Source organism: Piliocolobus tephrosceles, chromosome 3, assembly GCF_002776525.5.
Source record: "Piliocolobus tephrosceles isolate RC106 chromosome 3, ASM277652v3, whole genome shotgun sequence".
Lineage (NCBI taxonomy): Eukaryota > Metazoa > Chordata > Mammalia > Primates > Cercopithecidae > Piliocolobus > Piliocolobus tephrosceles.
This window is the reverse complement of record NC_045436.1, coordinates 70,763,592-70,782,560: the sequence shown is the minus strand read 5'-3', so window position 1 is coordinate 70,782,560 and position 18,969 is coordinate 70,763,592. Positions and strand designations below refer to the sequence as shown.

The following is an 18,969-nucleotide window of genomic DNA, read 5'->3' as shown; positions in this document are numbered from 1 at the left end:
ACTAAACACAAAGCTTCAACAGAATTTTGTTAATCTGCAACAATTATTATCTTATTATTATATTTTAATCTCTAAACTTTATCGCAATTTTAAGTAATAAGAAATATAAGACATTTCAAAATATTTCACCCTTTTTACAAAAGGAGACTTCATTTTGTGCTGGTACTATATGTGAAAAGAAGTATAAATTGCAAGAAGCATAGAATGTGATATCTGCTCCCAGGAATGTAAAAATTTAGTTCGAGTGATATAAATGAATATAGGAAAGGATGAGCCATACTACAAAGATGGTAAGTTATAATAAATAGGACATATACATGCTAATATAGGAAACTGGCAACATTATATAGGACTGGTAACTGTAAAATGAAGGTAGGTTAAATAGAACTGATAACTGCTGAAGGAGTTCTACAGAAAGAGAAATCACTCCTTGTTTGCGTTGTCCAGTCAAGGATATGAAATTGGAGGTTGGCTTAAAATAGAGATATATTGTGGGGCAGAGGTATTCCAGATGAAATGGTTAAAAATAAACCAAAAATGAAACTAAACCTAAAAACTTAGAAAATGATTAACAGTTTGTAATGAATCAGTGTTGACGGTATAAAAGGTTTTAGTTTGAAAACAGTAGGTGTTCGAACTGCATAAATAGGGGAGGGTACAATTTTAGCAGCCATGGATGCTGGTTTGGGGAGTGTGGATTCTATCCTACATGCCTTATTGAGCCATTCAGTGTGTGTGTGTGTGTGTGTGCGTGTGTGTGTATGTTTCAAATTAGAAATACAACACAACATAAGCTGTGTGTTTGCATTTATTTTTTATTTTTGGAAAATGTATTTGTGGTGTTACGTAGATTAGAACGCATAGAGACTAAATGTAACAAGACAAGACCAAAAGCAATATGAGGAAATCCTGAAGCACTCAGCAGGATTGAGAGTTGAATGTTTTTGGCAGTATGATTTTCCCTGTCACCACGCTTGTCCTGGTTCTGTGAACAGTGACCCATCACTCGAGTTCCAGCTCAAATGCAACACTGGTAGAACCATCTTCCCTGATGGCTCTTTTCTAGACAGTAGCTCCTTCCCTTCACTTAGTTTCTCTTAATCTCATCTTTCTGTTTATCTCCTTTATGCCCTTAACATGGTGTGAAATTCTCTTGTTTACTTCTTTGGTTTTTAGTTTACTGCCTGTCTTCATTGACTAGAATATGAGGTTTACGAAGACAAAAAACTTGTCTGGTTGTGTCTGCTTGGTGTTCACTGCTACAATCTCAGCGTCTGGAATATCTCTTTCTCTTTTTTTTTCTTTTACGTAACTGTTGGTAAATGAATAGGGGTAATACAAGGAACATCAGGAGTATAAATGTGTGTTACACACAGATGCAAATATGGTATTGCCAGCCATTTTCTTAAAAAAAAAAGTCCACAAAATCTTTAAGACTAAGGATTAAACATTAAGAAGATGCCTGACATTCAGTATTTATTACACAAATACTGGTTGAGTGAATGTGAAAGACAGAGATAATATATTTTTATGTTATTTTACACATTTCAGAAATCTGGAATTCTGTTTTTCTGTGTAATTTAAGGCTCCTAACATTCATATACTTAATGAAAGTGTAACCCAGATCCACTTTTTAATTTTAAAATAGTAAAATGAAAGGAAAAATACCATAATAGCCTGAATATGTTCAGAGATACACATGTAATGAAAATATATGATACTAACATTTCTCTTTTCACAAAAGTTTTAATATTCTAGTATTTGTAATGTGAAGTGGACAAAAAAACCTTTAATATATCTGTGTCATTTTGAGCAAGTAGAACATGAAGACAACTGCAAAGAAATAGTAAAGTTCACCTAATGAGAACAAATGGCTTCCTGTGACTACATTGTAGTGAAAATAATAATTTGAAAGATTCTTTTTTATGATTTGCCACTCTGGGGATATTATAATCTAGGAAAATCAGCTACAAAATAGATTAATCTTCTTGGGCTTTAAGGTATAATGCATTCAATATATTGTCAAATTAGAAAGAAAAATTCTGCAGTATTTAACATTTATTTTTAATAACTACATTTTAGAAACAAAATTGTCATTAAATTCTTTGTTTCCACAAAATTTTCCAAGTTATTTTATTTTGTAAGAAAGTAGGTCTTGAATAGAAAGCAAATGCATTGTGCAAATAATTTCATATTCAAGTTCGCAGTGATGAGCTTTCTTTTTTAAATAATGTATTTCTACTTTGAAAGTACATTTTATTATTATAAGAATACATATATTCATTGCAAAAAGTGACAAAAAGAGATAAACAAAAATAAGGAAATAAAATGGTACATTCCTACAAACCAGAGATCGCCACTATACCAAGCTTTCTGGATTCATTTCCACTTTTTTTTAATTAAAAAGGGAACCGCATAGTACATTCTGTTTTTCATTTTACTTGCCTTTTTCCCCAGTAGTAACCTCTAACTGTTCATGTAAAGAAGTTTTCATCATATCTAATAGCAATCCTTGTTCAAATTTCTTCAGATGTACCTCAGATACATGTTACTGCTGGACTGCCCATCCCAATTTAGTCCTGGCCATACATTACATCTTACTATAATGCCATTTAAATATTTTTGCGTATTTTTAAGTTGGGAAACCATTCCCTTTATTGGGAAAACTTTTAAGATACAGAAAAACAGACTTGTACTATTCTTTTTTCTGTTTTTTTATTATTATACCTTAAGTTCTAGGGTACATGTGCATAACGTGCAGGTTTGTTACATATGTATACTTGTGCCATGTTGGTGTGCTGCACCCACGAACTCGTCAGCACCCATCAACTCGTCATTTACATCAGGTATAACTCCCAATGCAATCCCTCCCCTCTCCCCCGCTCCCCATAGTAGGCCACGGTGTGTGATGTTCCCCTTCCCAAGTCCAAGTGATCTCATTGTTCAGTTCCCACCTATGAGTAAGAACATGCGGTGTTTGATTTTCTGTTCTTGCGATAGTTTGCTGAGAATGATGGTTTCCAGCTGCATCCATGTCCCTACAAAGGACACAAACTCATCCTTTTTTATAGCTGCATAGTATTCCATGGTGTATATGTGCCACATTCAGACTTGTACTAATAACATCTGCATAGCCTTCACCTCGTATCTTAGTCCATTTTGCATTGCTCTAACACCTGAGACTGGGTAATTTATTTATTTACTTTTTTTTTTTTTTTTTTAAAGGTTTATTTGGCTCAGGAGTATGCAAGCTGGAAGATTGGGCATCCCGTGAAAGTCTCCGCCTACTTCCACTCATGGCAGAAATGGAAGGGGAGCTGGTATGTGCAGACATGACACTCACTACCCGAGAGGAAGCAGGAGAGACAGTGGGGAGGTGATTGCTCTCTCAGGAACTCACTCACCCCAAGGGTGGGCATTAATCTATTAATCTATTTATCTATTAATGAGAGATCTCTCTCATGACCCAAACACACCCTATTCTCCCATTAAGCCCAATCTCCAATTGGGAATCAAATTTCAGCATGAGATTTGGAGGAGATGAACATTGAAATCATGGCACCTAGATTCAGTAATTAAGAGTTGCCATAGCTGCTTTTGGTCTTCTCTCCCTCTCTCTAGTTATTCACTATATATATGTTTGTGTGTGTGTGTGTATACACACATACACACCCAAATACACACACACACACACACACATATATATGCATTTCACATGTTGTTGTGTCTTAATTTATTTAATCAAGATAGTCCCCTAATTTTGTGTGTGTGTGTGTGTGTGTGTGTGAGATAGAGTTTCGGTCCTGTTGCCCAGGCTGGAGTGCAATGGCACAATCTTGGTTCACTGCAACCTCCACCTCCCGGGTTCAAGCAATTCTCCGGCCTCAGTCTCCTGAGTTGTTGGGATTACAGGCTTGTGCCACCATGTCCAGCTAATTTTGTGTTATTAGTAGAGATGGGGTTTCTCCATGTTGGTCAGGCTGGTCTAGAACTTCCAATCTCACATGATACATCTGCCTCAGCCTCCTAAAGTGCTGGGATTACAGGCATGAGTCACCAAGCCTGGCAGATAGTCCCCCAATTTTTAATAGCATCTTCTTTTTTAAGGATACCATATGAGTTGTCTTGTAGAATACTGCCCATTTGGATTTTGTCTGATTGTTGACTGATGGTATTGTTTAACTTATTCACCCACCTCCTCTGTTTCCTGACTACTGAAAGTTAAGCCTATAAGCTTGAAAGGTTTATACTTTTTCAGTGGGTAAAAGAAGAAAATATTCTTCAATTAACAAATAGTAAGTTCGTATTGACACTTTACATTTGAATATAACATTACCGGGTTCTTTCCTTTATCTTGTATTTTCATAGTTATGTTTATTTTCTCTTATCCTGAAATAACTTGGATGCTAGAAACATTAGATTTAGCTGTTAAATGTTATAATACACAAATAACTTCCCATGTATTACAACAATAGTAATATAATTTTACTTCTGATTGAAGTTTTAGATTTTTTTTGCACTTGTATTTGTCCTTATACTGTAACTCATTTGATAATAAGCCATTATCAAATAGCCCCCTATTGTTATGTGTGTTGTTTTTCATCTTTAACTGTTACAAAAAATGATCATAAAGAAAATCTTATGAAAATATTGTTTGGCACATATGAAAGTGTATGTTCAGGTTAAATTTCTAGAGATAGCATTGCTAGATGTAGGATAAGACCATACATAATTCTATTAGCGTTTTCAAAATCCTCTTCCGGAGAGTATGTGCCATTGCTATTCTTTAGTAGGAGAAAATTTAAAACAAAATGTAAAAAATGTTTAAAATATTAATGTGATTTAATGATATTCAGTCCTTTAAATTATGAATAGTAAAATTCATTCATTAATATTACAGGAAAATAATATGGATCTATTTGACATGCCAAAAACATATATGAAGACATATATGTTTATGTACTTGTAATATATTTATAGATAAGCTAGCATTTATATGATTATTTTAACATACTAAAACCAAAGTGGAGGGAAAAAATAAAAAAACTTTCAAAAGTATATAAAATAATACACTCACACCAAGTATTTTTTACATTTTTATGAATTACATAAATTCTTTTTAGTTTTTATTTTATGACATATGATTGTGTCATATTACTGATACTCCTGCAAAGAAAAGTTAATCTTTTCAGACTCCTTTAGGGTCTGTAGCATCTTTTTCATAAATCAAAAAAAAAAAAAAAAAAACACTTCGGCTGGGCACGGTGGCTCACGCCTGTAATCCCAGCACTTTGGGAGGTTGAGGCGGGTGGATCATGAGGTCAGGAGATTAAGACCATCCTGGCTAATACAGTGAAATCCCGTCTCTACTAAAAATATGAAAAAATTATCCGGGCATGGTGGCGGGCGCCTGTGGTCCCAGCTACTCGGGAGGTTGAGGCAAGAGAATGGCGTGAACCTGGGAGGCAGAGCTTGCAGTGAGCTGAGATCGCGCCACAGCACTCCAGGTTGGGCGACAGAGCAAGACTCGGTCCCAAAACAAACAAACAAACAAAAAAACACTTCTAGGTAACATTTTTGGAACAACATTGCTCCTCCCTCCCTCCCTCCCTCTCTCTCTCTCTCTCTCTTTCTTTCTTTCTTTCTTTCTTTCCTTTTTCTTTCGAGACAGAACAACATTGTTTCTTTTTTTTTTTTGGACATAGAGTCTTGCTCTGTCTCCCGGCATGGAGTGCCACAATCTTGGCTCACTGCAACCTCTGCCTCTGGGGTTCAAGTGATTCCCCTGCCTCAGCCCCCTGAGTAGCTGGAATTACAGTTGTCTGCAACAATGCCTGGCTAATTTTTATAATTTTAGTAGAGAAGGGATTTCACCATGTTAGCCAGGCTGGTCTTGAACTCCTGACTTAGGGTGATCCGCCCGCCTCGGCCACCAAAGTGCTGCGATTAAAGGCGTGAGTCACTGCACCCGGCTCTAAGTGTTTCTTATAACCCCCAAAACTTAAAAACATAATACTTTTCATTCTATATTAGCACTTTCTTAGGCTTATGAATAATTCATTCATATTTAGGGTATACTTTTCCAATACAACAAAATGCTAAACCTGTTTAATTACTTTTCTCGCTGAAAGTTACTCTATATTAGACCACACTTTAAATAAATATAATCTTATGTGATAGTTTAAATTCAAATCTATAAATCCATTTATAAACACAAAACTTATAAAATAATGGCAAACTTGAAATAATTCTGGTATGTATAGAACTTTGATTCTTTAAGTACTCTGAAATGCAAATGACATTCTTTTTGGTATAAATTTTCTCTATAATAGATTAACTTTATAAATTTAAAATTCTAATTACCGTCTTAACAATGTGGCATCAAAAAAGATTAAAATTTCCTGGGATTCTTATTTTATAGAGCATAAAGTTAATGCTACACGTGGCTCTCTTTTAGGAAACTTTCTAATGTAATATTTTGAAAATTCCTGTTCTTTTGTTGGCTTGTTATTAAGCCAAACATTTACGGAATTTTTTTTTCCCTTTATCTCTCTGTGGCTTTTTATAAGTTAAAAATCCCTTTACAGTTTTATTTTGAAACACTATTAATATAAACATTTCAATGACTTTTTTCCTCTCAAATCAATATTAGTTATTTCACTGGCAAAAGGTAGAAGCTAGCTATTCTCAAATCCCAAAGCATGAATCAGGTGGCTGAAAAACATTTTGATGGACAAAGACCACTATGAGGACTAATGCTCTTGGTACATATTATCCATTTTTGTGCATCTAAATCAAGTACAAGTAGAGTTGTCAAAGGGAATAGCAGTTCTCGTGAGAAAATTGAGAGAAAAATTAAGTAACTTAATGAAATCTGATAGGCTAGTGAAACAAAAGCTCAACCAAGACAAAACAGAAAAGTCGAGCTAGTGTACTGTGAAAATCAAAATACCATCATCTATGTTATGGAAAAAATTGTTATCACTATTTCATTAGAAGGTATATGGGTTTACGATTTCTGTGAGTAAAAAATTAGTGTTTTTGAGAGTTAATTTGATTATTACCTTAAAAAGAAATTACCTTTATATTAATATGTACCAAGTATAATAAAATGGACAGCAAATATTCCTAGCTAATAGTTATATAAATTCAATTTAATCATATTAAAATTCAAATAATCATTTTAAACATTGTGTTAATGTAATTTACGATACTCAGTAATTCTTATTATATACACAGAAAAATTAAAGAATGCATCTAATTCTAACTTCTATGATGGGAATAATACATCACATAAAAGCAAACTTTTTTTTTTTTTACCTATGTCTTATTTGTGTGTGTGTATACATGTGCATGCGTGTGTGTATTAATACATAATGTTTTGGTGTGTGCATATGTACAGATATATATTTCATTGACATATTTCAAGGAGATCCATCTATTTCAAGGATATAATATATATTCCAAGAATATACATATATTTCAAATATATGTCAAGGATATATATATATTTCAAGGATATTTATGTGTGTATGCCAATATATGTACATATATATCATGTATGTATATATGTATGTCATATGTGTATGTATATATATAAAATAAAAATACATTTCCTTTTGCAATTTTTTCCTGGTTGTAGACCACATCAAAGGAAAGCAATGATAGAAATAAATTAATAGAAGTCCACAAAAATTTACTTTAAACAAGTACCTGAATAAAATCATAGAACTTAACTTCATACAAATTATAATAATTAGCAGCAATTGATTGATGCATTGTAAATAGACAATGAGAGATACTTCAAGCTTATACTTGGTGTGGAGTGGTAAAAATTCTTTCTGTAAGGACTTTTTTTTTTTTTTTTTTTTTTGAGACGGAGTGTCTCTCTCTGTCTCGCAGGCTGGAGTGCAGTGGCGCGATCTCGGCTCACTGCAAGCTCCACCTCCCCGGTCTCACACCATTCTCCTGCCTCAGCCTTCCGAGTAGCTGGGACTACAGGCATTCACCGCCTACGCCCAGCTAATTTTTTTTTTTTTTTTTGAATTTTTAGTAGAGACGGGGTTTCACCGTGTCAGCCAGGATGGCCTCGATCTCCTGACCTCGTGATCTGCCCGCCTGGGACTCCCAAAGTGCTGGGATTATAGGCGTGAGCTACCGCGCCCGGCCAGGACTTATTATATAATGCTACTTAGTACACTAGATACTCTAAAAGACTCCTAAGGCTGTCTAGGAAAAATATTAGAAAAATTTGAAGTTAAACTTAGATTTCCTATAAAGGTAGCAATCTATGAATTGGAAGTAGAAGTGGACAGGGAGAAATTTTTCATTCAACAAATACGTATTTTTCTTCTCTTTTATCAACAATATCACAACATAATTTTCAGCAAATATGATATCTATTTTTACTATTTTAAACTATATAAAACCTCCTGCATGTGTACTCTTTTCAAATTTTAAGTTAACATGATTTTTAACTGACAAATTGTATACATTAATGGCGTACAATGTGATATTTTGATACTGATAAATGTATACAATGTGGAATGATTAAATCAAACACATTAACACATCAGCCGTCACATTACTTGTCCTTTTTGTGTAGTGAGACATTTGAAATTTAGTTATTTTGAAATACATAATACATTATCATTAATTATAGTCACCCTGCTGTGCAGATCATCTCAAAACTTATTTCTTCTGCAACTCAAGCTTTACAACCTTGGACCAGCAACAACTCATTCTCTTCCCATCCTTGTGTGCAGTTTCATCTTAATGAATATTTTTAAAATTATAATAACTTTCATAGATGACATCTAGCCTTGCTGTTTTCCTCATAAGGATCTCAACCACACATTCTCTTAACAAAAGGGCTGTCGGTTCACTGATACTAATTCTATGCAGTCACTGCAGAATTAAAGACCTGGCATCAGTCCAGGGGGATCTGGCTCCTAAGCAAATATTCATGATTTTAAAAAGAATTACTCAGTGCAACACTATAAAAACAACTGCATGTTGGCACTTACGTTTAGAAATTACTAGTTGTCTATGCTGATTTGAGTTTAATACTTCATTCTAAAAGGCCTAACACAGTAATTTTTAAATACTTGTTGGATATAAAAGAAGTAATATAGAAAAATAGTATATAGCAATATCCACACCTGTATGTTTTGTGAATAAAACAATGCATATTAATTTGTTATAAATTTTTAGAATTATAAAAAAATTAGCAGCTTTTATTTTTTTTTCATCAAGTAATCATTGAGTGCTTTCTATATTTGTTTAGTTTAACCAGCACACCTCTGATAAATGGGATATGCTGATATACAATGAAGTCTACTTATACATTTAAAGCATATAAATCCAACTCTGTCTGCTCTGGAAGAATACTGTTCAGGGAAAAAAGAGGGTAGGGTGAATGCAAGCAACAAACAGAAAGAGGAGAAGCAAATGTAATTAATACGGTGTGGTTGATTTTACCCAGATTTCTTCTCAGTGCTTATGCTAGGTGAACATGATGTAGAAGAGCTGAGTCGCCTGTTCCCTCAGGTAGATTGTATTCCTCTAGTGTGATTCTCTTGATGTATGGAGTCTGAATCTAGGTTTTATGATCTAGAATATAATTTTTATGCTGCATGACGTCTAAATGAAGCTATTCTTATCTAGGGCTCCAGCAACGACAAAGTGCTTAGTTCTTCCTGACTGAAGGGACATCAAGGAATATTCAAGAAGCACATCACAAAGGAACTTTTGATTACACACGATTTTCACCTCACCTTCTTTAAGTCTCAAATCTCAAACTCAGACCTCCCTAGATCGCCCTATTCAAAATTTCTGATCATAGTCTTGACCCTCCCACTATACACTTAGAATTATTCTTTCTCTGTGCTATTTTTATTTTTTACATTGCTTTCAGCACCTTCAAATGCATTATATAATTTGCTTATTTACTTAGCTTATTAATTTTTAAGTATGCCCTCACCAATTGCAAGCTCCGTGCAGGAATATTTTTTTGTTTGGTTAAAGGTATATTCCAAGGACCTAGAATGGAGCCTGGCTGCTAGAGGGGACTTAGTCATATTTTTTGAATGAAAGCATGAATAAATTTTCAAAGTGATGCCCTTGGAACATTACCACTGGATAAGATGTGACTCCATTAAATGTTAATAAGCACTCGTGGCAGATAATCATGTTTTTAAACATGATAGGTGTTTTTAAACAATGTTCTTATCTAAAAGTTATCTTTAATGTAATGGGAAAAATATAGTCCATAAGAATATCTGGAATATATAACTCAATTTTTAAAATTAAATGTTTTTTAATTTGTAAAAATAAATAGAATTATCTGAGATAAGTAAATATAAATACATGAAGTATTTGGGGGGGAGTCACTTTTTTCTAATAAATGGTGGAGTGCATTCATATATGATTAGGAGAAGTACTGAATTTAAGAAGATAGAAGTAATAAATAAAAGCAGAAGAGAAATTTTAATAAACTACAGTATATTAGCAGCATGATGAGAAAGCCTAATTGATAGTTATTCAATTCTAAAATGGGGCTTAATCCATAGGCAGACATAATATATTAGCACAGCACAAAAAACACTTCTGCTCTATCTAATAAAACAATTACAGTAAAAACTAATCATTTTTATTCCTAACATGAATACAGCATGATGAACTATTTTCATATTTTTTAGGACTGTGTGCAAACTAACTGTGCCAGGAGCATCACCAAAATTAAATCTGAGAAAAGTACCAGGGATTGTGAAATACAAAGATAATTGCATTGAAAAGTTTTTCAAAGTGTACATTCATGATGCAAATAATATTATTTTCCTCATGTATAAGTAGAAAACTGTATTTATAAAGCAAATCTCATCATTTGGAAAGTGTGTTAAAATATTTGAAAAAACAAACAGTGGTATGAGCATCCATTAATAAACTGATTTATGCTTTATTCATACATGACTGAGACAAAATATGTGATACCATAATTCAGTCCATTTTCTGTAGCCAAACTGAAACCTCTAATGATATTTAAACTAACAATAATTAATAATTTAATATTTAATGAAATACCTGATAACGTCAGAAGTCTTAAAGAAAACACTGCGAGTTCAAGCCTAAAAACGGCTTCTAATTAAATATAAGTGTAAACCACGTGCTAATGAAAGGAAGAAACTGCTTTATTCAAAACTTCAGTGCATTTGTGGCTCAGAGAAATTTTTAAATCCTGTGAATATTCTGTGTCAATTTCAGGCATTATCTGAAAAGAAAAGTTACACTTAAAGTCACATTTTCAAAAACAACCTTCTTCAGGACATAAAATGGAAGTTTAAAAAAAGCTGTCCATAAAGATGTCAAATTAATGAAAGTATCTGAATTTCTCACTGTCAGAAAATAAGATCTTTAGAATGTTTTGATTATTCACTCTCAAATATTGTAATCAAAACGCTATTTGTAGTAGTTCAAGCTATAAAATATTTACAGACAGCATATATACTATATTGAAACATCTGTTTATACATTTGATGTAATTAGATAAAAAACTTCGCTATCCTTCAATGTAATCTTGGAATGGGCAGCAATGCTATTTGACTACATCTATTCATCCTCTTTCCTGTTTTAATAACACAGTGACACCTAAGAAATTATTCTTTGATCTTTCAATAAACTAAGCCTGTGCAGACAGAGGAACGTGGAAGAGGTTAAATTGACATTGATTATTTAAGACACATTCATCATTTATTTAACCATCTCCCTCATCACAAAAACTATGGTGTTTACAGGCCTGTGCTGAGACACTCTGAATTTTTTATTTTAAGTCTTGCCATGTGCATTAGAAGTCAGAGCACATTGTAAACTAACATTAGTTTCATGCCTCCTGACAAATCTGGTGCAGGATAAAAGTAGTTTATTGTACAAATCTTTAAACTTATTCATGGCAGTGAATTTTTAATAGATTTTATTATAATTAATGTTTTCTGGGGATTCTATTTCTTATCTTAAGCAAAATGTGTAGCAACAGTTATTTTCCCAAGGAAATTATATTAATGATGACATGTAGTGCCATGTATTCTGATACGCATACCAATAAAATATGGTCCATAATAATCTGTAAAGAACGATTTGTGGCTAATGCTGGCAGCTTTAAGAAGAAAACAAAAGAGTATAAGAAACATCCATAATGTACAAGATTTCCACGAGATATTTCTTGTTTTTGAATAAACACAATTTGCAAGTTATAAATAGATACATGTGTGTATACAATATTTTTGAAAGTTAAAATAAGGTGAAACTATATTTCCTGAGGGTGAAACAGAACAAAACACTATAAACTGAAGAATAAATGATTACTATTGCATATAAAATATTTTAAAAATTACAAATAAATATTCAAAATATATCCCGGTCATGGGAGAAATTGTACTATTTATGAATTATATATTTCCAGTTACGTAATTCATCATACTGAAAGTGTTTTACTTATTTTTGATTTGTTTAAGTATTTCCATCTCCAGTTTTTCACATGTAAGTTGCCCTAAAGTTTAGTATTACAGTTACATCTAACTACTTTCATAAGTTTTTACATGCATATTTTAGAAATTTAATTTGTTCATACGAAGGGGATTCTTTAGAGACTCATTGTCAAAAAAGTATTATTCTTTAACCTTAATTCAATACAGTAAGATGCATTAAACTATCACTGTAACACATGAAACAAGCTAGGAACAATGAAGATTTAATGAGGATTAACAATTACCATGGCTGCGTTTTAAATTTTTATTTTCATGCTTAGAGAACTAAATGGCTTTGATATAAGAAATATAGTAGAAATTAGTAAATTATGAGGCATGGATAGGCAAATACATAAGAGGCTGCTGGTAACTATGGTGTTAGAATAACTATCCACAGATCAGTCATTTCCCCAGAGGTGTCGTTCATTCCTCAGTAACCAGTTCTCACAAGCAATCACTAATAGTGTCACATAAAATTGATGGTGTTACATAAAAGTCTTACATTTTATATTTATATTGCCACTTAAAAAGTTAGAATTCTATCTCTCAAACATTGCTTTTTTAAATTGAATAAAATTGAAAATTTGAATCCAAATGTATATTTGTTTTCCCTTTTCCGAACATTACTTTAAATAAAAGACTAGACTCCCAACAAAGGTCATGTAGTGGTAAAATGTGACTTCGTTTTTCTGAAATTCAGTTAACTTATTTAAAAATTTTGGGCCTCGAAGTAAGTGGATTCTAATTTAACTTGTAGTCCCTGTGTTGTATGACGTTATATTGGAATAAGATTTAATGAAAATTATGATTTTATTACTCATATTTAACTATCTTGCAGATTTACAGATACAAACGTTGTTATTTGTAAAACATGTATTGGGTTTATATCCTAAGGACTAGCATATAAATATTTTTATTAAAAAATTTTTAGGCAGGGGGTGGTGGCTCACGCCTGTAGTCCCAGAACTTTTGGAGGCTGAGGCGTGTGGATCATTTGAGGTAAGGAGTTCGAGACTAACCTGACCCACATGATGAAACCCTGTCTCTACTAAAAATACAAACATTAGCTGGCAGTGGTGGTGGGTGCTTGGAATCCCAGTTACTTGGGATGGTGAGGCAGGAGAATCACTTGAACCCAGGAGACAGAGCTTGCAGTGAGCCGAGATCACGCCACTGCACTCCAGCCTGGGCAACAGAATGAGACTCCGTCTCAAATAACAAACAAACAAACAAACAAACAAACAAAACAAACAAACACGTTTTTAGACAGGAAAAGAAACCTCCACAAAAGACCAATATTGAATTACTTGTGGTAAATCCTCTTTAAGTACCATAAAGTTATTTCTTTTTAAAATTAGAAATTAACATAAGTTAAATTATATACAACACTGCTAGAAGAATTTCAGTAACAAAATTGAGATCCAGAATTTAGATATCTAGAATAAATATATCTTAAAATAAGTGTAATACAATAATTTTTAATTCATAGCTTTTAGTGTTCTTTTTAATTAAAAAAAAAGGTATATAAACATTTAAAAACAATTTGTGCAGTAATTCAAAGCTTTGGTTTATTTCCTAAAAGGGGACAGTATTTTTACATTAAATAATATAGCTTGCATGGCAACACAAAAGTAGCATCCAAGTTTGTTATTTAACATAATGAGAACACGTAGATAAACATATAATTTATCGTTATTCATCATCATAAAACTTAAAATTATCTCTATTTTATTTCTAGTTATCAGTAAAGAGCTAAAAATAATAATAAATATATCTAAATAGAAGAGGGGGTCATCATACATGTTAGCTACAAGATCAAGTTACTTTCTTTATTTTTTCATCAAGAGGAAGTTTACAGTCATGAACTTAGTCAAAATGCAAATTTCTTAGCTGTGTTTAAGAAAAAAATGGGTATTTATATCAATGTTTTCCCAAATAATCCAATGTTACTAGATGTAATACTGTATTAAAACATGTTTTACAATCCTATTTTGACAGTTCAACAAGTATTTCGCACTAACAGAAAAACACTTTCCATTAAATTACTTTCTGCTGCCTGCACTGAAGCCCAAGAACTAAAAAAAATTATTTTAAATGTTTCTTCAAAGTTGTTTTTGCTTTTACGTGTCTGCATATAAAAATGATGTGCTTCACCTTTGGTGATGACAAACATAGTAACTTTATTAAACTGTTAATAAATAAATATTTTCTCAAAAATAAATTGTCCTAGTTTTCTAATGCATATCTTCTACATGTCTGCAAATTCACTAATTCAAAAGACTGTAACAAAATTGTTGGTTTAAAAAAATTGATAAGACATTGGTATGCTAGTTGGTGCCTGTAATTATCTTTTTTAGTTCCAGAAGGTAATTGGGGATTGTTTAAGAGCAAAAGATGAATGGTGCACCGCTAAATCCTGTTAAATCAATGCATGGACACAGCAGCCGCAGAGGTAAATAAACTGTGGAAGTCTGAATACCAAAAACGAAGATAAAAATGATTTTACAGAGCTACTTACATCATAGCCTAGTAGTTCAGTCTGTGTGGATTTATCTACTCTTGAAGCAAAAGCCTTCTGTAAATGCCGAACTTTTCCCTGCAAAATGAAAACAACAACAACAACAACAACATATTGTTGGTGAGGTGTGTACTTCTATACTAACATTCTCCACTTATTAAAATTTGATTAGTGTATAATTCATGTTCTTCTCTGTGCATATGCTTTGCTCTGTCAGTGCTCTTAAAATTAGCTTAAATATTTAGAGCTTTAATTTTTAGGTCACAACTGTCCCACCTTAAGCATCTTTTCTTCCACTCTAGGCATCACTGAGTCAGAACCACAATTCAACAGTTGAGTCACAATGTGCTTAAATCCAAGACAAAATGCCTATGCTTTGTTTCCTGTTATCTTTTTAAAATAACTTAGTTGCTATTATTTTGCTGATCCAGTTTCAGAGCATTTATATTTGAAACAAAAAATATTCTTAATAAATGACCCAATGGATTCCATTCAGGTGTTTTAATTTTGTTATGCTTCTTCTTTCCAAAAACCTCTACACATTTAGGAATGTCTACTTCAAGAGACTGACACTAATCCAACCCTGTGATAACTAGGGAAGGGAAGTAATACACGAAGGAGGTTGGGATTTCATATTTCAAATGAAAAACTACGATTTCTGAGTAAACTAATTTGACTGTGCTTCTTTTTGGGACCTTCCCTTCTCATTCCTGAATGTGTCACTTAAAATGAGATCTTGAGTTTAATTATTACGTGATGTATTTACTAAGTGCCTCTCACAGCTGAGAGTGTTGTACTCACATGATCACATTTTATCTTCAAATATTTACTATAAATACCACTCATGTTAAATAAAAGCCATACAGTTTAGGAAGTTTAAGTAACTTGAGACAGTTTTCAAAGAAATTCGTGGGATTCTATGGGATTGTGTTTTCCACTTGCTTTAAAGCTGAAGGTCTATCATTTTCTTTTCTTTTGAATGGTTAATAGTAATATAAAACCCAAATGATAAAGGACTGTGATTTAATTTTTCCTTTCCCAGGATTGAAAATGGTGATCAAGAACCTCACTCTCAAGAATTCCAGTTACACAGAACTCTTCCATCCTCACCTGCCTTCCTGTTCCCTCTCCTTCCCTCTCCTCCTTTTCCCTACCTTCCTATTCGCTCACACTTTCCTTCATTGCTGCTTGGTATTTTTAAGATTATCTGAGATGCTTATCAAAGTACGTACATCATTTAGGTAAATATAATTTAGTTTAACTTACTGAAATATAGAAAAGAAATATTTTATGTTCTATTAATGTCTCATCACTTCTGACTTTCCTAATCACAAAACATCTAGTTCTGCTAGTCAGAGAAAAATTCGATGCAGATTAGATCATGCAGGAAGATGTTACATCAGTGAGGTAGAAGTTTTCAATTATTTGAAAAAGATAAGTAGAAATGTGGCTGCATTTTCCAAATCAAATTTCACATAAGAAAAAACAAATTGTATTTATCTAGACATAGTGATTGGGATGAAGAAAAGAACACGGAGAGGTAGTAATAGGTAAAGGAGCAATAATGTTGTCCATCATTGAAAAGTTGTTTAGGAAAGTTTGATTATCTACTTTTGAGATAGATTGGAATCATAAGTATGTGAAAAGTAAATTTTGTTGCAAATCTGTAATTATATAAACTTCTGTGTATAAATTAGAATCTATGCACTCATGTATAGAGCAGGGGAAAATAGCTGCCAAATGCTTCCATTATGCCACAGCTCACATTTCTATTTCAAGGGCTTTCATCTTGAGGATAGGAGTTGGACAGTGTTGGTAACTTCTGGATTACTGATCTGAGTTATAAGACTTAGAAAATTCAAATAATGATAAATAAAATTCCAAACAACTTTATTAGCCAATATACTAACCAAAACAAGAGCAAACAAATGAACAAAAACTTCAAGTAACAGTTATCTTTGGAAATTAAACAAAACACAGACATTTCCCAGTAATATCATTGTCACTCCCTCTTGTAGGCATTAATTACAAATGATGTATTTGAATTGTTTATTATGGTATGCACATGTGTGCCATACTCAAATGTAGCGAATAAAATCTAAGTTTCCTATAGACTTAGGTACAAAGAATTAAGAATTAAATATTTCTAGCATAATAGAAGGCCGAAAATATATGAAAGTTTATGACTAATGTCTATCACATACAATTAGAAGATTAAAGAAAGAATACATAGCTTTCGGGAGATGATTCTTAATGGAGCTCTTGCATTTCTAAATGGTTGATGGAAATTTATAGATTCATAAATTTAATATGTATAAAAAGAGTTTTATAGATTGTTAAACAGAAAATGTACCACAAAAGTAGCTATTACTAGAGGGTAGAATTGCAGATAGTTTTGATTTCTTATGCAATAAATCTATATTAATTTCATAAATATAGATATTTTATCAGAGATATAGAAATAAAGTATCATCATGTATTTTCAATTTCATATTGATTTGAGAATTTAATCATTATATTAAATTCTCAATATTTAATCATTATATGATTAAATACATGATGATTTGTATGATTAAATTCTTTTTTTTTTTTTTTTTCTGAGATGGAGTCTCGCTCTGTCACCCAGGCTGGAGTGCAGTGGTGTGATCTGGGCTCACTGCAAGCTCCGCCTCCCAGGTTCACGCCATTCTCCTGCCTCAGCCTCCCAAGTAGCTGGGACTACAGGCGTCCACCACCATGCTTGGCTAATTTTTTTTTGTACTTTTAGTAGAGACAGGGTTTCACCATGTTAGCCAGGATGGTCTTGATCTCCTGACCTTGTGATCCACCTGCCTCAGCCTCCCAAAGTGCTGGGATTACAGGCGTGAGCCACCACGCCCGGCCAATGATTAAATTCTTGATTAAAATTATCTTCAGTTTATTTCAATATAGAGAAATTTCACCTTCATGATAGGAATATATTTGGATTTTATACTTTTTTATTAAATGCATATTATGGTAATTGCTTAGGGCAGAGGGAACACTAAGGGAAAAAAAGAAAATATATCCCTTTCTAGGAGGACACTTCCAGTGTGAGTCAGAAAAATACGACAATCAGCATTCTATAGGAAAAGTATAGTTACCTCGGAGAGAGCCGGAGGTGTGTGTGTATGGGAACGGTAGAAGCTACTGACATCCCAGCTAAGACCAGAAAAACGAATTACTATTAGCCAATTTGAAGTGGAACTGAGTGATATGGAATCTAAGAAGGCAATAGTATTTGCAAATATTTAGAAGTCAGAGAGACCATGACAAAGATATGCATAAACAACTAATACTTCAAAATTGCCTAAAGGGAGTCAATTAAAGGGACAATGTGAGGAATGAGATTAGAGTGCTAACTCAAGTTTATGCCAGAAAGGATAGAATGCTATGTCAAAATATTTGAGAATCAGCTCAATTTTCAAAATATGATTTTATAATTAAAGGCCGTAAAATATTTTAACTAAATGAGGATGGAACTTATTTAAATACATCCTGCACTTTATATTGTACATAAAAAGGGATATATATGTATGCATCCATACAGAAGGAAGCAATATGGAGAAGAGAAACTGTGGAAGTGTGCTGAGCTTTGACCACCAATGAATTTACACCATGTGATTTAAGGTGGCTCTCTTTCAGTATTCTCCCATGTAAGGAGACATTGTCATTCCTTCTAACTTCTCTCAGAGGGATAGTGAAGAATTAAAACAACTCAATTTGTAGTAGATAAATTTTATAAATAAATCTATGCCCCTGACAAAATACTCAATTGTCTTTAAGTTTCCTTTCCAAGCAATGACAAAATACACCCTTTACTTTTTTCACATTTATGATTAATAAAACATGTGTGCTTAGAAAAAGCAAAAAGGGCTAGCATATTATGTAAAAAGGTAAAACTAAAATGAG

General features: G+C 32.8%; 1 protein-coding gene across 1 annotated transcript in view; it reads right to left on the bottom strand.

Moving 5' to 3' along the window:
* The window catches only part of CCSER1 (coiled-coil serine rich protein 1), a 1,475,466-nt gene that overhangs the window by 669,738 nt on the left and 786,759 nt on the right, over window positions 1–18,969 (bottom strand). The window contains exon 9 of the mRNA XM_026448057.1: window positions 15,040–15,117. Within this exon, the coding sequence (XP_026303842.1) occupies window positions 15,040–15,117 (78 nt within the window). The remainder of the gene's footprint in view (window positions 1–15,039; window positions 15,118–18,969) is intronic.